This window comes from Apteryx mantelli, chromosome 3 (assembly GCF_036417845.1).
Source record: "Apteryx mantelli isolate bAptMan1 chromosome 3, bAptMan1.hap1, whole genome shotgun sequence".
NCBI lineage: Eukaryota > Metazoa > Chordata > Aves > Apterygiformes > Apterygidae > Apteryx > Apteryx mantelli.
This window is the reverse complement of record NC_089980.1, coordinates 1,978,786-2,002,670: the sequence shown is the minus strand read 5'-3', so window position 1 is coordinate 2,002,670 and position 23,885 is coordinate 1,978,786. Positions and strand designations below refer to the sequence as shown.

Sequence of the window (23,885 nt, the reverse complement as noted above, 5' to 3'; positions counted from 1 at the left end):
TCGTTTTCTCTCTGTATGTTACAGTTTCATCTGCTCCAGTGACATTTGCTCATATCCAAATATATTTAGACAATAACTACAATCTAATTAAAGAGGTCCCCAGGTAAAATGATCCACCACAGTTCTATTCTTCTTTAATTAAGTTAAAGCCATCCTAATTTGATTAAGCAAAAGTTAGGTAGTTACCATTTCCTCCATAGCCACTGTAAATGATATAAACACCAGCCCAAGTGCTGGTAATGATTTGCTTCTGGGAGTAAAACAAGATACTCCACCGAATTAAAAAAGTTAAGCAAATTAACATTTCACACACTCAGATCAAACTGATATGCAGTAGTCGACAACTCTCATCCTTTTATTTTCATGGTCCTGCAGTCATAGTAGCTGCCTCCACCTGAAATGGGTGGCACCCCAATTCTTCCTGTTACATGTTCAAAACAGATCAACGCTGAACTTCATATTGACAAAACATAGAAAAAAAAAAGTACTAAGTACTTCCCTTGAACTAGCCCTCTCCCCATGCGATACAAAAGATATATAGAGATATTTAACGGGGAAGGAAGGAGGACTATTTTGAAAACTTTAGCCTAGCAGAGGCTATGCAGCTCCCAAATTCTACTGAAAAACAAAAGGGCATTTTCAGAGAGCTGATCCTTAATTAAGACATATATATTATTGTATGGTTCTCAATTTATTTTGAGAGAAATATGGGTGTATCCAAGACCCTGACTTAAACTTGAAAGATGAAAGTGAGCTTTGGAGTCTAAGTTTTTTATTCTCCCATTCCTGCTTCTCTTGATTTCTTGATTTTTCCAGGATTTTCCTATATTTCAACACTACCACTTTCATGTAATCTCAAAGAATCAAGTCTTTAAGGTTTTGTTTTAAGGTACAGTAGTATCATAGAAAAAAGTCACATGTTGTCAACTTAACTGTTAAAAAAATTCCAAATAAAATTTCTGTTCTTAGAAGCGAAGTGCAACACTTGCAAAATTTAAATCTCAAAAATGAGGTTACAGAAGTTGAGTAAAAGTTAGGTCCACTCCTCGATTTCACAAATAAGATGAGTATTTCTCTAATGTTTTCTTTCTACCAGAGTAATGAAGAGTTTGTAATTCATCATCTTCTGCATCAGTTGAAACAAGCACTTCATAATATTTATTTGGACACTTTTACCAGTGTTCCAGCAGAAAGATTATTTCAACCAGATGCCTTTTAAATACTTCCATCGCAAGAAGGTACTAAGGAACAAGTATTTGTTACCACATCAAGACCTTTGTGAATGGAAACGGTGCTGCACACCACTCAAATTCAGCGCCACTGCTGCCGCTAGGTAAGGCGGCCTCTCAAACGACTGCCGCTAGGAGCGGGACAGGAGTTACAGCCGAGCGTGCCTAGGCCAGGCTTGGAGCGCTCCCGTACTGAAGCTACCCTCAGCTCCTCGCCAGCCCTCAGAGCAGCATCAGCAGCGGTCATGAGTGAAAGGAAAGGATGCGTTATGTTGGGAGAGCGCTAGCCCGGCAGCATTCAGTCAAGAATTCATTCGGGGAAGCTTTTCTCCTCCTGCTGCACCACTCCTAGCTACTACATCAGCATCATTTCACCCATTTTCACTATCGCCAGGACCTGGGGTTAAGGGCGAACAGTATCTCAGGAGCCAGAAGCTTGACAGACAGACTGCCAAGAAGCAAGGCTCAGAACTACCACCTTGCAGAGAAGTTAGAAGTGATTTTTGAGAAGAGAAAACCGTAAGACAGACATGGTATAAGCACCTGTGACAAAAGATTGCGAGAGAAAAATTAGCTAAGCTAGCACTGAAACAAGAAACATACAGATGACAAGATCCCTCTCACCAGCACATCCTCCAATTCCCCATATCACCATCAGACTTTTAGGTCCAAACATTCCTTAGACCTGAAGCGTTTGCACACGTAGAAGTTGCGGCAATGCACATTTCAACAGTTAGAGGAAGCATATTCCAGTCTGGTAAGCCTTGTGTGGTTATAACAGAATTTCAAACTTCCTGTGGCGACGACTTCAAAACCACGCAGTATTTTCCTTTACGTTCTTAAAAACGAGCCAACTAAATACATGGTTACATCCAAATTAATAGGGAAAGCCCCCATAACTAGGCTTAGCTACAGTTAACCTGCTTTTTACATTTCTTTTTCTTCTATGAAATCCCAAATTTGCATCAAACCCCTTTGATGCTTGAATATATTATTCAAAAATGGATAATATGAACTGGAAAAAGAACCTGACTTTGATAGCTGAAGTCCAAGTATTACAGTTCAAGACAACCTCAATGAAGACCACGTTGCAAGAGAACTTTGGACAGTAAAGAAGAAAAAGGTTAAATCTTGAAGTAAGGCTTATTCTGCTACCAATTCTAATTTTAGTAATTTTAATTTGCATTTCATCATTATAGATGATTTGCAGATGACTTAGCAAATATATAGACAGACATATACTCAAGGAACTTGACTTGAGTTACAGGAGCTGACATAAGTATTTATAAATAGCTGTTCTCATAATTAAGAGCCATACCTTCTTACCAAGAAGCAATCCACCTTCTTTAAAGTTCTAAAGTACTCTTATTCACTCTTTTCAAAATCTGAAATTTTGACTGGCTGTGTTAATTAGACTTTCTCCCTCATATTACGAGCTACCACAACATCAGGTGCACTCCGTACTTTGAAAAAGTCAAAAAGGAAGAACAACAAAACTGAATGATTTTTAATATACTTAGAAGCGACGCATCACTTTTACACCTTGAACAGATTCTCAGTCAAGAACTGCAAGGGGAACTACAACAGGCACACTGCTGTTACAGTACAAACTCACTACATGAGATTCGTTTCAGAATTAAGCATCTATATTTTTACATCTGCAAAATAGTTATGATCTAATAGAATGAGATTTTTAGTTAATCTTTCCATTAAAATGTATCAGGAAGCCTCAATGGCTGAAGCCAAGAAGTCTTTTTTTTGTTCAATCAACTTGTCTTCCGGCTGAGGAGAGCAAATTAAGAAAAGAGTACTTAAGCACCTATGACAGGGTTCTAAGCCAGATTTCAAACAATTCTGCAAGCTAAATTAGTTTGCTTGCCTTTGATAAAATCTCTTAACCCTGGATATTCACTCAAGCCAGACATTCCCATGGCATAATAAAAATGCTATTGTTTTTTGTATCTGAAAAACTTAATACAGACCCCAGTTCTTTTCCGCCTTTCACCTTCTACAGTCATGGACACCTACTGTCATTTGATAGATATCTCTTTTCACCTCTCATTGTAAAGGTGTAAGTAAGCATATAATGACAAAGTTTTAAAACAAAAATTAGTTCCATGGTATGGACAACTTACTTCAAAAAGAAAGAGAATGGAGTCCAGCTCCTCCCTTTGTGATTTATTCCCTGCAAGACAAAACAATAGACTGCCATAAATAAATGGTGTGATAATAAGACAGAAAAGGTATACTTTTCTTACTCCACTGACGTCAAGGATGATGTACTCAGTTCATTATTCTTCATCTTTCTCTCATGTCAAAAAAAGAGTAAGATGCTCTCAGTTTCCAGCCCCTCTTTCAATTATAGAAGAGGGGCATCTTGAGTCCCAAATCCGCAACGTATTATCATTGTGTTCATCTCCAAACAATTGGCTGTTCCTACTGACAAACCTTCAATGCTGAAACGTGTTCTGGGGATTTCAGGTAAGATGTTCAGTTGAACAGACGTGTACGCAGGATGAAGGCCCTCATTATTTCACAACCACATGTGAGGAGATGTGCATAAATGCACAAGATCTGGTTTTTGTACTGAAGTGACACTTAAAGCCATAAACACATACACTATAAACATATAAACCCTTTTCAGTTACCTATGACAGCTCAGCCATTAATTTTCCATGCTTGTCTCTCTTCTGATACCACAAAATTAAGATGGCTACTAATACTGTACTGCATGAAACTGTAATTATACATAGTTGTGGATTATGTACTCATTAAATAACAGAATCTAACAGAATGCTTTTGCAAACAGTTAGGAAAAAAATGATTCAACAAGATTTCTGCCAAAACCCCAGAACTTACCTTTCTGTTTCAAGCTATTTTCCAGTGTTATGAAGTTTTCATAGAAGATAAAATAAATTTGAGAATAATTGTTCTCAAAAAATTGCTTCAGGTCACTTCCATCCACAATATCTGAGGAGAGGAACAAACTGAGTCACTACAGAACATCAGAAACCTGAAAAAGTTTTTCTAAATGCAAATTTAGTATAATAGAATAAAATAAATGTAATACAAAACAATTATAACTATTTCATTTAAAAAAAGTGGCCATACATCACCTGTAGAGATATTCTTAAACTGTGAGAGAAACATTTTTGTTACCCAGTATTAAAGCTGTCTGCAACTAAAAGAATTCCCCAGTTCTCTAAATATAGATTGCATGCATTATTATACCAAACTTGATGCTTTTTGCTAAACGGAGGTATACATTACTGAAGAGTCTCCTCTGTGACCCAAACTTTAGAGTAGAGGAATTGAACCTGAACACAGCAAAGGTACTATATGGCTTAGGCACAGAGTTGCATGGTTATAATTCACTGGACAGCTGAGGGAGTGGGAACTCCAGTGAAACTGAGGTTGCGCAGTAGAAGAAAAAAATACAAGCCCCAGTTGTTTGTGTGGGTTGCAACAGAAGCTTTCAAATTTCCCTCTCTGGTCATACTGCAATATGGTAAGATTTTTCTCCATTTTGCTTTAAAATTAGCTGCTGGCATTTATCTATTCAATAAACAACTTGAAGAATATAGGTGACTTCAATAAAATTAAAGATCTCGAGTCCTGGGGGGAAAAATGGGGGGGGGGGGTTACTCTGCACCCTTTTGGGGCTAGTGAAACGGCTAGGACACTGGCTAGGAAGGGCTGTAACCGCATCTTACCAGCATAATAATACTATAGTCTTATAGCCTTGGTCCTTGAGCAGGGGGGAAGAAAAAAAAAAAAAAGGAAGGAAGGAAAAAAAAAAACCAAACAAACCAACCCCCTCCACACACAAACACACACACACACAGAAACCCCCAGCATGGGGGGGAAGAAACCACAAAACTGCAAACGTAGTTGACTGAGTGACCGAATTCTGGAAGAGCTTTCCAGAATAGAAAGCTTTCTCCAAATGGTGGATGCAGTATTCTGCTGGCTGCTGACATACTGCTTTACTCTAGTTCAGGGTAGCCCTGGAGACCCGCTGCCTACCTAAACATCATCAGAAGATGAAAGATTAATCTAGAACAAGCACAGCCCAGGTACGTTCAGTCTAAGAGACAGAAGAAAAGCAGACTCGGTTGTCATTCAGTTGTACAATCACTAGTGATTCAGACTGAACACACATTACAGAGCACAAGCGGCTCTTTCACAGGGACAGAAGGGCCAAGTCCAGATTGGAGCCCGATACAAGCCAACTAAAACACACCGCTAGAAGAAGCCGAAGAGTTTCCCCAAAACAGAAAAAGCATTTCCCCCTCCTAATCTCCCCGGCAAAAAGCTGGGGCTAAAGCAGGGTATCATCATGGAGGGAAGACAGCAGCAAGCTTTAACCTTGATATTATCCCTGTGAAGGTGGTATTTTTGCCAGCTAACCATAATCAGAAGTAGTCCAAAAGATCACGATTAACAGACTAGGCAGAACAATCTCATGGAAGGCTCATTCATATCATCAAAGGAAGACCCAGAAGACCCGAAGTAATAACTTACAGTAACAGTTACCCTCAGTACCTGCTCAGCTAATGGGGATATCTCCCTCCCTCAGGTTTTGATGGTCTCCTCCTAAACAAGCCAAACTACCATCAAAGCAGTTGAACTGCATACTGTGGGCATACACAATTCATTAAAAGAGATGGAGAGAAGACAATACGACCTATCACTAAACACACAAGCAAAGATGATCATGGGAACCTACAATGTTTGCCATTTTTCACCAGGACACAAAACAAAAGCCTTAAGAATGCACTTTGGCAAACCCATTACTTTTTAGCCCATTTGGTAGCTGATGACACCAATAAAGAGTCCTTCGTGAACAATTTTTAAGTTAGTATGCAAATTACACTCCTCAGTAGCCACTAGGCAAGGATCCGAGACAATACGAAGAATCCCTGGCAAACCTGAAAGAACACGCACGCACACAAAAGTCTTCCTTCAAGGGTAAAATAAAGCGTGGATATTTAGTAAAGGAAGCCTGTAAGGCAGCTGTTGAAAAATATCTTAGAGAAAAGGGGCAAAACCAAGTGGAGACTAGAACAGAGTCTTTTTCATAAGGAGCTGTTGGAGAACTTCCAGTGCTTTGTGGAAACGGAGAGCTTACAGAAACGCACATGAACACACAGAGTTTGGGTTTTCTCAAGCTTCCTTAGTCTCCCACTTTCTGGTGCCTTTCCGAGGAACTGGAACAGGGGATCTGTTGCTGGTAATGGAAGCAGGTTTTGTGCACAACGGCTGGGAGTGCACCATAGCAATCCAGGGAGGAAGCGACAGCTAGCTGAGGAGGGAGGGAGGCAAAGCCCTACATGATACTTGGGCAGCAGACAACGTCCTATCCACTCTGCTAGACACAGGGGATAAGATCGTGCAGGTAAGAGTTAGTCCCACTCACAGGAAAGAGCTCTAGTTTTCCCACTGGTCAGCAAGCCATTTGGGTAAACACCCCTGAGATGACAGTCTTTTTTGCTAGTTCTGTAACTTTCTTCTACTTATGCACAACTTCAGGGACTATCCTGCAGACCAAGTCCCTTTGATTTGTCTCTCAACTGAGAAGGTACGTTCTTAGGAAAGCCGCAACTGATGGGGAGAGGAAACTTACTACTGTAGCCTTAATGTTTTGCACATTCATTTAACTGCCCTAGGTATTGAACATAAGAAATGAAAGAGCCACGTGAAGAATTTCATAGCATTTAAATGACTGATACCTAATGAGTAAAAACAGTAAAACACATCCTTACAGAGCAGCAGGAAGCCACACAGGAATTTTAAACAGCACTGGTAAAGCGATGTTTTTACATCATGCGTAAAAGAATGATTAGCTTCTAATGTAATATCAGTTCCTGAATGAGTTAGACTCTGGCACTGTACTACCGTAGCACAAGAATAATTGATTGAGTCTAAACTTTTGTAGTTATTTATTAAAACAAATAGACTGGGAGTCTGGCCAAAACCTTTCATAGGTAGCAGCATGTTACAAGGAAAAAAGGACGGAAGCACCTAAGAAATATTCACACTTAATTTCTGGATGTCATGAGTTGTACCAGCCAAAAATGTTATATTAAAAAGAAAGGTCAAATTCATGCATCTTTCTTTGTAACAAAACTTAAAGTCACAGATTTTTTAATTAGTCAAGTGTATAATCTGTAAGTTTACAGCAAACACCTTGATTCAATCTTCTGTAATTAAAAGCTTATCCTGCAGAGACACCTGACAAAAGAAAGTTTATTTTTACTTTCAAGACAAATTTAACTCAGTAATCTGATCCTCTAAAGGGTTAGACTTGTATCGAACAGACAGGAAATTGTTTCAGTAAACTAAAAGAACCTTAATGCCAAACAGTCCATCTAAATAGATCTAAGTTAAGATTGTCAGTAAGATCAAATGAGAGTACATTAAAGTTATTAATTAAAAAATATATATATTGCTTAAGGGCCACAGAAATTTCTTGTCGTATTTTTCAGGATATAGAAGCTACATAGTCACAAAAACACAGACTGACACTGCAGCAAAGGAGGAGGAAGAGGACCACGCTGCAGAGCACCACTGCGACATAATAAATATTGGTGTCTGAAGACTTTCATTACCACAGCTAAATGAGAAATTGGATTAAACATGAGTTTTAATACACATTTAGAAGTAATTACACTGGGAAAACAAATGTTTCTAGGAACAAGTTGATATACTTTCATAAACCAAATATTGAAGAATTAAAAGATGCCAAGGGAGAAGTTAGGCTTTTAATTTAGCATGAGAATCCAAGAACCTAAATCGCAAACTAACAAATCACCTTGGTAGGAAATACTCCTAGACCACTTAGCCATTTCTTTAACTGTTTCAAGTTATACTTCATGTCGCTGATATCCTACGACAGAAATTAAAGATAAACAAAAGTCCTACAACTAATCCTGTCCTACCATGTTAAAGGAGTGCATGGCACGTGTCAGCAACCCCAAACAAAACAGGCGACTAGAAGAGGAATGGAACGGAGTTCATCCCAATAAACTAACGATGAGCAACAGTTCTCAGAGGCCTGAAGCAACCTGTGAGAGACTGCAGCGTCTCTCTCCTTTTCTTTTACGTGCTAAAGCACGCTGAAATCGGCACTCTATCGCCAGGGAGGGTACTACTTAGCACTCAGGTTAACCCAGATTTAGAGGTGCTGAGCGGGGCAGCGACAGCCTGCAGCACGGCCCCTCTACAGCATCGCAAGGCTTTAACAGCTGCTTTGGCTTCCTGAGCAGAGGGAAACAACTTCGAGGTACAGAACGTACAGCAGCAACGTTATTATAGTGCTAATACATCAGTGCTTTCCTTCCTCCTCCAGTTTCCTCAGCATTAAAGCAAGATTTTCTGCTCTTCATTGGAAGAGAACTGAAATGCATAAAAAGAAAGAACAAACATACTTTGAGTCAATCTGATGAGTATGGGGTCTCTGTTTTATAAGAATGAAGAATTTCCTTCATAGGAGGAGCAGCTAACACATATTTAAAGAGTTGTATTACTTAACTGTAGTTAGAGTCATTCTTCTTATTAGTTAATAATTTTACCCATGATGTATGTGGTATCATGGAACTATTTATTAGATAAATAAAACTACTGGGAACAAACTGCATCAGTCAGAAAAAAATAACTGTAAGAAAATATTTTGAATGTATATCTAATGCTTTAAACGGAGATCACAGATGGCTAAGAGACCAACTGTTTGTACTGCCTTTATCTCTTTTGAAAAACGCACCAGTCAAGAAATATTTTTGAAAAACTGATCCTGTATCTTTTAGATTTTTACAATTAAAAAAAAAAATCTTCATCATCTCCCCATCTTTAAACACACACACTAGGATACTTCAAGTTTGTTTTTTTTTTTTTTCAATCCTCTGTTTCCAAACCACTTCTGATTTTAAAGAAGCTTACACAGGAAAATATTCTACACAATACCTTTTAATGACAGTTTTGTAATCTAATCAGATTGTTTCCACATAATCAAAACACAAGCACCTACTTTCGGAATAAAAACAAACACCAGCTATGGTTTATATACGCAAACTGCAAATCCGGCTAAGGTTATCGGGCAATCAGATTATTAAAACTTTTTTTTTTTTAAAGTAGTACATTTTCAGTTCATTTTAAAAAGTTCCCTAGGCTTAGCTAGGCCTTAAGTTATTTTCCAAGAAGAAAAATCTTACATATGCAAATGTAACATTTGCAAAACATACTTTAATTTTGTTTGTTCGTTCCTTATCATAATTGTTTTTGTCATGAAGAGACACACTTAGATGATTCCACCCAGCAATAAAAGGATAAAGGGCAAGAATTATTAACAACATTTCTTCCTATTGAAGATTCACTTCTCAAGGAATTCATTCATTAATCAAGATTACAAAGCTGATTACAGCAAGACCACCCAATAATATCATATCACTGCAGAACAAAGAATGAAAATTAGCTGAGGACCATGCTTTTTAAAAAAATTAATTATTAATACCTATTCAGTAGTAAGGCTTTGTTGGGTTGGTTGTACTATGAAAACAATTAGTCCTTGGAAAATGTTCTACATGATATTTGTTTCCTACAAACTGCTGGTCTTGAATTTGCAAGCTATGTGTAATCATTCCTCTCTATGAATGCCTTCTATTAAGCACGCCACTAGGGGAAAACAGGGCTTTCATTTACAAAGATTTCATATGAAAGAATGAGGTCATTAAAAACAAAATGAAAAGGAAATTTCCCTTTAAATTGTGAAAGGGGGAGAAAGGAACTGCCTAATCATAAAAGGAAATTCTCCTTTACTAAAAGTGTGGTGTTTAGGTGGTTATCAACCTGTTATTCTGGGACAAGCATGCATTCTTACATATATCCTTTCTCTAATAAGCTATTTTGTTCCTTATACTCTTTTGCATGGTAGAGAAAAACAATTCACAACCCTAAATGACAAAAGGCCAAAAACAACACTCCCATTTACTAACCTAGAAACACATATCTGCACTGCAAATAAGATTTTCTTGCAATTCTGCATGCAAGTTGCCATCCCAATACAACTGCCCACTTAATAATCAAAAAAAAAAAAAAAAAACAAACACCCCCCACACAACCAATAATTCCACTATTCAGTTAGAGATAGAGCATTCTTGGGCATTTCATTACTGAATTCCTTATTTTTGGCATATGGTGTGAAAACATCATTTCTCTACTCCTTTATAGTGTATTTGTTCACACTGACAAGAAGTGGAAAGCATCACTTAATCAATGTTTCACTTCACTTCTATCAGTACAGGCAAGATAGACAGTATCTTTGCCTGCTAAACAGACCTCTGGCTGGTAGGAGAATGTGCAAAGCTAATGATGATATCCTTTCTATCAATCTCTCTCCTCCTTAAGGCAATACAGGTTGCAAGGAAAGCATCTCTAGATAGGCGACACCAAATAAAGCCCGTCTTAACCTTGCAAGCTTGTTTTGTGTTCTCTTTATTAGGTTCTGCCCATAGCGTTGCTCAATTTGTTCTGCCCATTTTACAAAAAAATGGGTGTCACAGACAAACAGAAAAGGTGACAGAAAAGACTCCTCCTCAAGAAGACTTATTAAAAGCTGCCAGAGAGCTTAAGGCAGTAACTCGTATCACTATCACAAATATGTTCAACTTACAGCACGACAGGCTCATTCTTCTGTTCTTCAAATAGAAGACACAGTGAAAGCTTCATTCACTATTTATCATTTAACATACTAAGGTCAGATACTACTTTTGGCAAATCAAATTGACTAAAACTGTATTTATAAGCATTCTAGAAAATTAAACAGCAAGCGTGGAATTGAATTACACGTATTAGGTATTTATATTACTGATAAATAGCTCAGATTACTATTGTTGAAAAGCAATCACCTAGTGAATTCAAAACTCTGAACGCTAAAACCTAAGGCAAACTGGCAAACATTTTATAAAGCCATCATCAGATACTTAGTGGCTTTCCAAAAATACACCCATTGTACCTCCATTCTCCACACAAGGATAGTGGGTTCTTTGGCTCATGCTTCTAATTAATACTTCCACAGCGCTTAGAGCAACACAAAGGAAATAGTGAGACATTCACAAAGGACAGATGAAACATTTCGTCTATTTAAAATACTAAAAGGTTGGGTCATCAGATGAAGGAAAGTGACCCTTCCTTGCCTACTATTTCAGCTTAAAATTTAGCAGAACAAATCACTCGGGTGCTACTTTGTAAAAGTCTGAGCTTATGGCAAGTTCCCATTGCTCTTCCTCATAGAGGCAAAACATTAAAGAAGGCATGTTAGAGAGAAGGCATTTAAAAAAAAAAAAGGGGGGGTTTGGGGGGAACGACAATTGCGCCCTTAGCTCACGAGTGCTCCTTTTATTTTTCTATTAACTGCCAAATGTTATTGCATTCATTTATGCAGTCAGAAATCTTCCCTTAATTCCATGAACTTCCAAAGTCAGTTCATTTTGTTATTTATATATACTGTAGTTCTAACACTCCTGAGGGATTTTTTGTACAAAGTAAAGGAGATAAAGAAAAGATTTTGCAGTCATACCATGGTTAATGATAAACTTATTACTAGCCTCACCCCAGAAACTACATACAATTTTCACTCACACTCTCAAAATCACACTATTTTTCAAATTAAAACTCTGAATGCCATATAAAAGCCCAAAAGATATTTTTCCTTTGTTTTTTGAAAGAAATTTCCATTCAGCAAGGAGATACACTATTACAAACAAAAAAAAAAAAGCCAGATAAAACAATTTTTTAAATAATTTTAACATCTCAAATTTCACATGAAATCTATGGAACAACTACTTTTCTAAATGCAGAAATAAGTTTAGAAGCATTCACTTTTGCATGTGTCTAAAAATTTCTGTTAAGCCTATATTTATCTAGCTATCTGTAAAAGTGTAAAAAACTGTGCAAAACAAATAGTGCTATAACTTAAAATAAAATCATCATATTATTTACTAATTAGTAAGAATGCCACAAAACAAAACAAATAAAAGGCTTATCCCCTTTTTGAAATAAAAGCAAAGTATCACGTGGTATCTCATCCAATTTTATGAGAGAGTGAAGAGTGACAACATCTAAATCGCTGGAGAACCATAACAAACAGCATTAGTTGTTTCATAGCACCTTTATTGATGAAAGATGCATCATGACAGAGCAATGACAGAGCAATTCTGGAAACCGGGAAAAAAAATTTTCAAGGGAAATGTAATAAGCTATACAAAGATGTTAAACTAAGCGTTTCAATTGTACCCAACGGGAAAATACCAAAAGACAGGTTTCAATAAAGAGGATATTTTTTACCCAAGAACAGGCATTGAAACGAAGTCATAAAGAGCAGGGACACTTTTTAACGTTAACAAAGTCCCATAAAAACTACCCTGGGAAACCCTGTAGTAACTTATGAAAACGACAAACCACTGCGAAAGAACAACTTTCACATCACCACCACCATTTATAAAACCACTCTTTAAAAGTCTATGCTAAAAAAGTCCATACTACTGAAGCTTCGGCACTGTATTTAGAAAAAAGTTACCACGTACTTAATATAAGTTCTGAAAGTTAGTACATCTTTATAGGAATGAAAAACGATCAAAAATATTTCCTCTATTTTACCTAACACACGTGAGCATTCATTTTAAACTAATAAGGTTTGCTTTTATGTCTAATTATTCTGGTTAGTATTCTGTGTTGTCATCCAGGTGGACAACTGTACCAGTATGAAACAGGCCATCAGAGAGAAGAAAGTATCTCATCAGTTCAGTGCCCCCACAGAAGTGTGATCTCAGCTCTTAAAGGACTCCAGAGACTTGAGAGATACTGTAAATAACAAATTTAAACGGAATCTTATTTTGGTTAGGGAAGACAAACTTGCACAGAGAACAACTAAGAGGCCTGAAGCTACCAAAAAACAGGTTTCATTGATCCCACAACTTCTTAAGAAAATACATATCCCTTTCCCTCATCCCTCCCCTATTATCTTCTTTTCTCTTATTTTTATCCTCTTACATCAATAGGATCTTAGAAGAATAATTGTCAAGCTGTTTGCATACAGTTCAATTTATGTGCATTTAGAGCTAACAAAAGAGGAAAAGGTGGAATAGTCCTAAGAAAACATAAAACAAGCATAGCTATTTTGAGGACATGTATCATTATAGCCTAAGTGAAGGAGTCTGGGACGGGAAATGAAAGGACTCAGTAAAGGTTAATTAAACTACTGACTTTTCATCTGCGAAACAACTCTATGTGCTGTGCTTTATTTCTCCCCTCTCTGTACAAGTTTAACTTTTGTTCTTCAGCAGAAGAGAGTGGGAAGATTAAGCAAAGGTTGCTACCGACAGGTAGTTTGAAAATTCAGAGTCCAGGAACTAATTATCATTGAAGCACAATTTAAAAGAAATAATAATAATAAAAAAAAAGGCTATTGGCAAGTAATCACAGCAGAATTATATACTGCATTACCTAAAGAATTTCACAATGGGGTAGGGGAACACTAGGACACAGGTATTTGACAGAATCGACAGAGCCTTCCCAACCCTCACCAGGACAAGGGGTGTCATATGTGGAAAAAAAAACATGAAGAAACATCCAACTATTTTTGAGTCCTTCTATCAAAAGCTTTGATTTCCTTATTTACAGGAGAGGTTCACACCATGCTTTCATTCGTTTTTCTGTGCTGAATAAACACGTACCAGCAACCACAACTACCAAGAGATTACCTTAAAGGAGCCACTCCCGTATTATCTAGAAGTCTTACATTGAGGTTCGAGAAGGAAGACACTTTGGTCACATAACTAGAACCTGCCCTGATGCAGTCCCAGCAATAACACACATTCACTAGAAGACCACCAAGTGTCGCTAATATGCTACCTAGCCCTCTTGGCACTGGTAACAATTTTCACTTGAAACCGATATTCAGTACGAAGTTTCATGAGAAGTCAGGTCATTATATCTAAACGTAACAGACCCTTGGGAAAAAGGGTTTATCTTGAGAGGCGACTTCGGCCCACCCCGCCACCAGCTGGGTAAAAATACAAGTATCTTCAGGGAAAGCTGCAAGACCTTCTACCTTCTTCACTGTCTGCTTTGGTACATAAATTACTTCTGTCACGCTGCTAGGCATATTTTTCCATGTGTCCCACCTGTCCGGTCCATCACAGAAAAGTGGCCATGCTTTGCAACCTATCAGGTTCCTCCTCGGTACCTTACTGGCTCACAAACACCGCAACAGAACAACCTATACACTCGTGAGATGGGCATGCCCAAGAACCATAGCAAGTCCAGTGTTTCACCATAAAGCATCCCTCTTTAATAGTTATGAAGACATGTTTTGGTTTTAGTCATGTCTTTCCGAGGGGCTGAAAGGGAAACATGAATAGAGAGTTGCCATATCTCTCATATTTTCAAGTTTCTTTATTTTACTGAGGCAGATGGAAAAGGAAGAAATTCAAGGTCTGTGAGCCATGACTAAAATCCTTTACTATAGTCTTTCTGCAGGATGATTTCATAAATCCATTCTAAAACCTCATCTTGTAAACAATGAATTTCCCAAAGTTATTTAAAATGAAATTTGAAATTGTACTGTTTGTGCAGCACATGATCACATGAACCGTAAGATATATACCATTAAAGGCACACCATGATACAGGTAAGGTATTTTCTGTCTTTTCAAATTCCTCTCTTTAGGTGTTTAGATATATGGTATAATTTTAGTATAACTGCCATAGTACAAATTTAAAATAAACATTTTATTTTCAGTATAAGAAAGTTTCAAGATTGGACCCCAGTGTGAGATTAACAGAATACTGACCAGATCTCTTAACTACTGAGGGTTTTATCTTTCACATACACTTATGGAATAGGAGGAATTTATAACTAAAGTAGTTATATATTGTTCACTTGTGGCTTAGCTCCAGAGCAAAGGTTCAATACAGTTCACAGAAAACGTGAACACTGCAGACATGCAGGGAGCATAGCTTGATATTACACCATAAAAGCACTAGAAGCAGAGGGAGGGGGAGGATTTTTTTTTTTTGTTTTTCCCTGTGAATCTGGAAAGTCTCCAAATTCCTGACCAAGATCTTCCTAATTACCTCACATACAAGCCTTCTTGTACCCCACCACCATACTCACTGATCAAAACTACTTCGAGTCCAAATTATGAAGCTTGAAGTAACTATGAGTTGAGCATTTCAAATTTCAATATATTGCTATTCACTCAAAGGACAAGCAAAGTCTGGCCAGTTTGGAAGCATGATACAAATGGGTAGTTTGTCCACGAGTTAGTTACCAACACAGAGACTAGCTAGTTAAACACAGCAGATCACGGAGGAATATCGTGCTTAAATCAGAGGTGTTTACTTAAACCTATAAGAACCACATCCTCAAAAAATTAGTAAGATAATTAGTAAGATAAGAGAACAAGTAAATAAATAAATTAGTAATAATCTAAACTATCAAAGACCCTTCTACCAGTTAGTTTCCACACTCTCACTGAGCGCAACTTTTTCAAAGGGACTATCCTGAGGAGAAACTAATGTGCTACCCCTTTTCTCATTCATGATCATATGCAGTGCCTTCAGCACAAAAAAAGTTTTTTCCTCACATTGTTACAGTACTTTCAGACCTTCCTGTATATATATTTTCTCCTATCAATGGAATGTCACAAGGAAAATGCATTTAATCTCAAACTTAATCTGAAGTACCACTAACCAATCAACACTTCAGACTATCAATGAGGTTCTTCAGGTAGAAAATCTTGAAATCTGATACACACTGAACACTCGAAAGACAGCATTTTTGTTCTTTAAAGGCTAAACATCTTCCAGAGCAGGAACTCCGGCTCCACACGTTCTTTACAACGCTGAAGGAAAGCGTACTCTCTGGTTCAAGGAGAGCCACACGAAGGCTGACTGACCAGAGAGCTGCTCCGGAGCGGAAGATACAGCGGCCGAGTTCTGCTTCTCTTTCTCTTGACAAGCCACTAACGTAGGACCCTCTCCTCCGGCTGGTTATTGATTTCTTACAACCTAGTAACAAAAAGTCTTTGAGGTTCCTACGTATCATGCAAACTAGACTGAAACGGGTCAGCAGATTAAAAAAATTACTAGAACACACAAGTAGTACAAATCATAAACATCATTTCTCCTCCTTGTTTCTTAGGAAAATAATCTGAAACGAGGTTACCAAATTTCAGTATTTTCACTGATTCCCCTAAACAGGGACAGTGCAGAAGAGTTCTTGAAAGGGTCTTTTCCTGCTGCAATTTGCTGACTAGCAGTAGAATGGGACCACTCAAATCCTCGCAAATTGTAGCGCACAGCTAAAATAGATCAACTGGCTTAAACATTAAGAATAAAAAGATTAGGGTTATTGTTTCAACTCTAAGTGTACATTAGAGAAAAAAGTTCAGCCTCACCACAGATAGGGTATCACAAAATACCGCTAAAATGACCCCCTTTAAAGCTACAAAAATACCTCTTAATATCAAATTGTGTGTTGTCGACAACAGTAGATTTCTTATGCATGGATCTTTCCAGGAACACCGCAGGAAGTATATTTTCGCACCGTTTTCCCCAAAACTTCACAAATACTTTGACATTGACTGACGCGAGTAGGTTTCCAAAACCAGGAACAGTAGCCACTAACTTTTCACTAATTGTTCCTGTAGCTTTGCAAGGACATGCACAGCTAACTTTCAAAATGCTATACCCAAGAGAGAGTTCAAGGAACTTCCCAAAACTGAAAAGCAAGCTTGAATAAAAGCTGAGGAAGCCTACAGTGTATCTTCAAAAAGTATTCCGGTTTCCTGTACAAAAGAAGTTTTTATTGTCCCATTTCACATTTGAGTATCCCTCTTATCCATCCTTATAAGGGATTTAATATCTACAAATAATGAAAAAAAAAAACCACCACACACCACTTACTGGAAAATCCTATGATTAGCTATAGGCTTTGCAGATGACACAAAAAAGTGCATGTTTACACCAGAAGATAGCTTTTATCTAGATCTCATCAATATTAACTCTAATAGAGACTCAGTAGCAAAGGCTTCAGCACAAATTGAAAAATAATTTACCAGAAACTTTGGTTACGTACTTCATTTGGCAGTCCTCAATTAACGTCACATAACCAGGTTTCTGCTATTGTTACCCATGTTAGCCATACCAAAGGAGGATTTGGCATGCCTTCCTGCGCCATGATCGTGCTTTCATGTTGCTGCACAGTCCTACCCAAGAGACAGAAGGGTACTAAGCGAGGACATTTAGTGATGGGAACATTCAGGTTCTCGATCTAACAACTGAACTTTCACACTATTTCAAGTGAAGTTCAGAGATACATATGTGCAACAGAGTCTGCATGAAAAATATGAATCTTACTAGATGTACTTCAAATTAGCATTCCTGCATTTGAAAAAATGTCTTTAGCTGCCTTAATAGTCTAGTGATCCATCCTATTCCATCTGTATTTTTTCCACTTATCTACATACAGAAAAGACTTTACAACAGCAAATATCATAGGATTTCAAACCTCCACTCCTTCCAGAATAACTCCCAATTTTGCTAAGCAGCAGGTCCAAGGTTAAGTAACCAGGAAGTTGTCACATACATACATAAACAAGCATTACAGATAGAGAAATAAAGGACCTCAAATCTCTTTCTGCACATGCTAAGATTCTGTTGACTTACCAAGTATAAATAAATGCATGTTTCCTAACATCCCTAACACAGACCCAAAATAAATATCTTCTATCACAAAAAAACAAACAAAATTCTTACAACAAAACTGTTTGACACTGATATGTTGATCCACTTCCAAAGAAAATTCTTAGGTTATCTGACCATAAACAGTTACAATCACCTTCCTATTAAACTACATAGTAAAAACTATTCCCAGAATACATCAGTTGCATGTACTTGACCAAGAAATGAAGCAGTCATTCTGCAGAGTTCTGTCAAAATGAAAACTACAAGTAGCTAAAAACTTACAGCTTTGAGGTTTGAACATTCTGCTGTGACTAAATTTCTCTTTATTCTTTTCAGCAATATTAGGGATTTTTTTTAATCTTAACATTTAATTTTTTGCTTTAATTTACAAAATCAAAGTACATAAAGAGAAAATACACACTCAAGTTTAAAGCCTCAATTATTTTAGAATTACATCAATTTTTTATTTACTATCTAACTTCTATGAGGAAGATACTTAGCCAATATACAGTGCACTCGGTCTCCCTATATGTTATGAATGCATATGCCCACGTACATGCTGTCTTATAAGCCCTGGGCAAGTAAAGCTTAAACAGCACTTGAAAACACAAAAGCAAAGCAGTAGTTTAGGAGATTCTGTTAAATGATTTGTGCTGTCACATCAACTTTACAATGTCTGCACAAAGAATATACTCAATATTTACAAAGGGACTTGGAAGAAGAGTAGAAATCACCAGATGACACGAGCACTCCAGCAACACCCATCTTCTAGTAACAGCCCTATGAAAAAGTCAACAGACTATCAAGTACGTAATTCTAAACCACATTTTAAATCAAGGATTTTTTTTTTTTAGGTAAAAGCTAGAAAGATATAAACATAGCATGCCAATCTTACAGGAGTTTTGATGTTAGGGTTTTAGGGGTTCTTAAGTTCCCCGAAACATTAACCTGAGCTTGCCCTCTACTAAATTGACTTAGAACGAGTTTGCGCACTTTATTCATCAGCGGGTGAGGAGTATCTCGACGAAGCGTTGCTCAAGAAACTCGAATAAGAGATTTATATTTCACTTCGGAGACACGGCTTTGTTGGATTTCCTGGAATACCAGGAAAGGTATAACGCATTCTAGTGGGTGCCCCCAGCGAGGATTTAATACCACAGAAACAGCCTAAGTAGTAATTCCACAGAGAAGCTGCCTCCTTTTAGCATGAGGAAATTAAAAAAAATTTTTTTTTTATTTATTTAAGAGCCGGTAACGCTAGCAGCACGAGTCGCACCGCATCTGGCGGCGCAAGAGGGACTCGAGGCAGCCCGAAGCACCAGCAGCGGAGCAGGGCGCGGGGAGCTGCCCGCGGCGTCGAGCTTTGCCTCGCACAGCGGCACGCGTCTCCCGGCGGGTCTCCTTCAGGAGGAGGAGGAGGGGGAAAATACAAATACAAATATAAATATAAAAATAAAACAGAAATAAAAATAAGTTCTGGTTCCTCCCCTGCTCTTGGCTCCTCAGCCTGCCCAGCCGCAGCCTGACCTCTTTGTTAACGTGATGGATAAGGGATAAAAGGTGGGAGATTTGAGAGCTAGGAAGAGTTCGCAACAGAAATGGGGGGGGGGGAAGGGTGTTTTACCCCGCCGACCCCGCCGCCGACTCACCCAGGAGCGCCCGGAGGTGCTTGAGGCGGGTCAGCACGTCCTTCTTGGGGTCCAGCGCCTTCTGCGTGGATTTCCTCACGTCCGCGTGGCTCCTCCTGGAGAACATCCCGCGGCGGGGGGCGCGGGGGCCCCCGCGGGCGGCGGGGCAAGGTCAGGCAGATGGAGGAGGAGGAGGAGGAGGCGCCGCCAGGTCAAAGCGAGCCCGTGTGCCCGGCGGCGGCGGCGGCTGAGGAGACCCTGCCGGGGGGGGGGGGGGGGCAGCCGCCTCCTCGCCCCGCGCGGCAGGAGACGCGCCGGCTGCGGGGGGGCAGGTGCGTGTGGGGGGGAAGACGAGCGGAGAGCCCGGGCCCGGCTCCCGCGGCGAAGGTCCGTGTGGGGCCGGGCAGGGCGCCCCGGCTGTCCTCCCGCCCCCAGCGCCTCGCTGCCGCTGCCGCCACAGGGTGGGGGGGGGGGGAGGGGGGGCGTGTAAACACGGAACCGACCGGCCCCGCCGCCCGGGCGGTTTAACCGCCTCCCGCCCGCGCCGCCGCACTGCGCAGCCGCCGCCGCCGCCGCCGCCGCCGCCGCCGCCGCCGGCCGCGCCCGCGCGCCCCCGCTGCCCGCGCGCCGCCTCGGCCGCCGCTCCGAGAAACTACAGCCCCCAGTGTGCAGCGCGCGCGCGCGCGGCGCCCTCCGCGGGGCGGGGCGGCGCGGGGCTTGCTGGGACTTGTAGGCGCTGTCCCGCTGCCTCGGGGCGCGGGGCGGTGGCGCCCGCAAGCAGGTCGCGCCCTGTCTCTCACGCCCGCATCGCTCTGCCCCTGGCACCCAGAAATGCCCGTGCCCCACGGGCAGGGCGGCATCGAGAGGGCCCGCTCTGTGGCGGGGGCACCGCCATGCCAGCGGGGCCCCCCTCCATGGCACGGCTGCCCGCCCCACGACTGGCTTTTGGCTGCCATTTTAGGGCCCGCGACCCTCTAGGTTTAAAAAGAGCGGTTGCTGCTTGAGACCGAGCGCCTGGTCCCTCGCTTCAGAGGCCGAGCGAGCTGGCGATGCCCTCCCGCGCCCGGCTGCCCGGCCTGGGGCCGGAGAGGAGCCTTTCGGGCGGGCCCGGCCCGGCGCTGCTCCCCCTAATCCCTCGCGCAAATCTCCCCTGCATGAGCGTCGCGTTTTCTCATAAAAACCGTACTCACAACACCTGCGTATTCACCGTTTCTTTCTTTACAGGAACACTAGGTGGTTTTGAAAATCCAGCTTTGGGCCGGGGCTTTTGGACGGCAAGTAGCCACCGGCTGGATTTCAGGGTAAGCGTAGCTGGGTTGTGGGGACAGTTAGGGTAAAAACGGAGTGAAACGTGCTTGTTTAGGTACTTGGAGTGCAACGCGCCATTTGGAATTGGCACATAAGTTCACTAGGTCTTGTTTAGTGGAAAAAACTTTGTGTTTTGAATAACCGCTTGCACTGTGAATACGTAAATAGTAAGCTGTGCTTTTACTCCTATAATACATAGTACAGATAAAAGGCTAAGGGGATTTGTAGTTATGCAATGAAAGCAGGTTATGCCCCAGAATTACAGCCCTAAAGGGTTTCATTTGAAGGTCCCAGGATCCTTTCAGGAAAACTCCTGGCCAGAAAAGTCAGTTTTAATAAATACCAAGGCAGGATGAGGTCCTATGAAAGAAAACCATTTGTTCACACGAAGATATTTTACTTACGTTTCTTAGTTTTTAATGAAATTTATTTTTAATTAATTCTTATATATTTATATAAATATATTCTTTGACGGTGAATCATTGTAAAAAAAAAAATCACAAAAATTACTATTGTTAGGACTGGAAAATACGTTACTACCACATGTCACTTCCTGTGGGTCCACTCCGGGATCATTTCTTCCATTAAGGTCTGAAGTCACCAAAGCAACAGATCCATAGTCGTTTGAACAAGGCGTAAACACGTCCTGCTAATGAGAGGACGAGCCCAGCTTCTCGGTCGCATGAGGGCCACCATTAACATAGCCATGCAGCAAACGAGATCAAGGAACTGATCTGTATGCAAGCTGGCCTGGCAAAATAAACAGATAAATAAGGCAGCAGCTTGGGTTTAGGACGGGTTAAACTGATTATGGAAATATGGCGATGTAACTTCTTGATGTGGCGACCTCGGCACTAAAGCTGGCTGACGATATTTGTGCCCACCGCGGCGTGTTTCTGTCCCTGTGCCCCAGTCCGTAGCACATCAGTGATCCCTGGTGCAAGGAGAAGGAGCAACGGTGGAGGAGAGGAGGAATTTCCCAAGCTAGCGTCCTTAACGAAGCCAGCGCCTTTTGAAAGGTAGACAAGGAAGTTACACCCATTTAAATGCCATCTGTTTTCAAACTAGTTTTAGTTTAGTGGTAAAGAGGCTGATTACATTTTAGTTTAATTCAAGCCCTCATCCATTTAAATTAAACTGAAATAAAGCTAGTTCACTATTATCCTGGGCGCCATAGAGCTGAATGGAAAAGCTCTGAAAGATTTTTTATTTGAAATATGCCCTTTCATCACAATCAAGCCAGTCTGGAACAGTTTGATGTCATTCAAATTCCTCTGGAAAACAGTAAGGGTTTGTTCCTTGCCAAGAAGAATTAGGAACCTGTCTGATTTCTTGCCAGTTTCTTTGCCTTATTCTGAAACAGGTTGTCTTGTGGGCTGGCTCAGAATCAGGGACCTTGAGGCTGTATTCAGATATTTTCAAAATCTGGGTGGTTTATTCTAAATAAGATCACTGTATCTTCCATGAAACAGACTTCTCAGTCTAGGTTTATTGCATTACTTTATTTAAAATTATTCTTCTTCCGTTAATCCAGCGTAACTTTGCTTTGAAATCACGGCTTCCTGGCCACTGCCTCATTGATTTCGGGGAGGATAAGAAGGCGGTTGTCGACCGTATTCAGGAGCGCTGCTGCTTGCGGTGCGTGTATTCTGGGTCACGCACTATGGATGTCACCGTGGCATGGCACTGCCTTTCCTCCCTTTGTAGCACAGCTGGATTCTTGCTCTGGAAGGCTGTGAGCAGTGACTGGCCTTGACAATGCAAACTGAGAGCAGACCTCTTTTTGATACACCAGTATTCACAGAAGCTGGTCTGTCTGATCAGTCAGATTTATTCTCTGTTCTGAACTGTATTGAAATTCTTACATTTCCAGCACAGAAAAAAAATTCTTTTTTTTTTTTAACTTTGTAGTGTATCTTGTATTATTTCCCTGTAGTGTCACCAAACCTTGTGATATTCCTGCTACTCTTAAGGATCTGGTTCCTGGAGTCACAGGAATAGGAATAGTACTGAGACTCAGCTTTTTTTAAATAAAACTGTAACCCTTTTTGTTATACGGAGAAGTTTGAAAGCATGACCTCAGAATCAGAATGTGAGAATTTATTATCTTCTAATAGTCTATTGGTTTAGAGCCTACAATAGTTCATATTGCATATTCTTCTCATACCACTGTTACGCAATGTTTCATGCTGGGAAAAGTTATAAATCTTGAACAATTGTCTAAAATTATTTGTCATGTGTTGCAGATTGAGTATCTGAAGCTTCCTGAGAAGAGTGAATTAGGTCATTCCAGCTTTTCCCTTTCACTGCCACAGATCAATACATGCAGTTGGCTAGGGAAGCACATGGCTAAAATCTTGGCTTGCTCTTTTCTTTTTTCTTTTTTTTTCTTTTCTTTTCTTTTAATTGAATTAGAAAAATAGCAGCTTTCAGTTTGTCTCTTCTGGTAATTTCTGATCTTTCTGTTTTTCTTTTTCTGCTTTGCTCAGAAAAAATCACTGCTGTTGAAGATAAAGCAGTCATGACTATTGAGCCATTCTAATGTCTAATAATTTTTATGATAAGGAACTAAGGATTTGGGGGCTTAGCACCTAACTGTGTAGCTTGAGGCATTCACTTTTTTAAACTTTGCCAGAAATTTTTCTCTTGAAAAGCTCCATAGAATATAGATTTCATGACTTGAATTGCAGAGCTCTAGGAGGGCAGTGCTTTCTCTCCCTGTTAGAACCTGGAAGATGTAGTCGCATGAAGCACTCAGTGATTCAGCATAGTTTAACATTTGCATAATTAGTGTGTTTTTCAAATTGTGTGAATTGAGGTTATTTGAACTCAATTTTTGGACAGCAGTGAACTGAAGAGATGAAAATGTGCCTCTGTCACTGTATGTATATGGTAGGACAGTTAATTCTCTGTTACATGCTTTTACAGACTTTGGTAAGGAAATTCATAATTGGGGATTGGAAGGCTGACACTGATGA

General features: G+C 40.0%; 1 protein-coding gene across 1 annotated transcript in view; it reads right to left on the bottom strand.

Moving 5' to 3' along the window:
• The window catches only part of RALGAPA2 (Ral GTPase activating protein catalytic subunit alpha 2), a 178,506-nt gene extending 158,661 nt beyond the window's left edge, over positions 1-19,845 (bottom strand). Inside the window, exons 1-3 of the mRNA XM_067292610.1 lie at positions 19,621-19,845; positions 4,089-4,199; positions 3,365-3,414 (exon numbers count right to left, since the gene is read on the bottom strand). Of these exons, the coding sequence (XP_067148711.1) occupies positions 3,365-3,414; positions 4,089-4,199; positions 19,621-19,726 (267 nt within the window). The 5' untranslated portion in view covers positions 19,727-19,845. The remainder of the gene's footprint in view (positions 1-3,364; positions 3,415-4,088; positions 4,200-19,620) is intronic.
• Between the last annotated feature and the right edge of the window lie 4,040 nt (positions 19,846-23,885).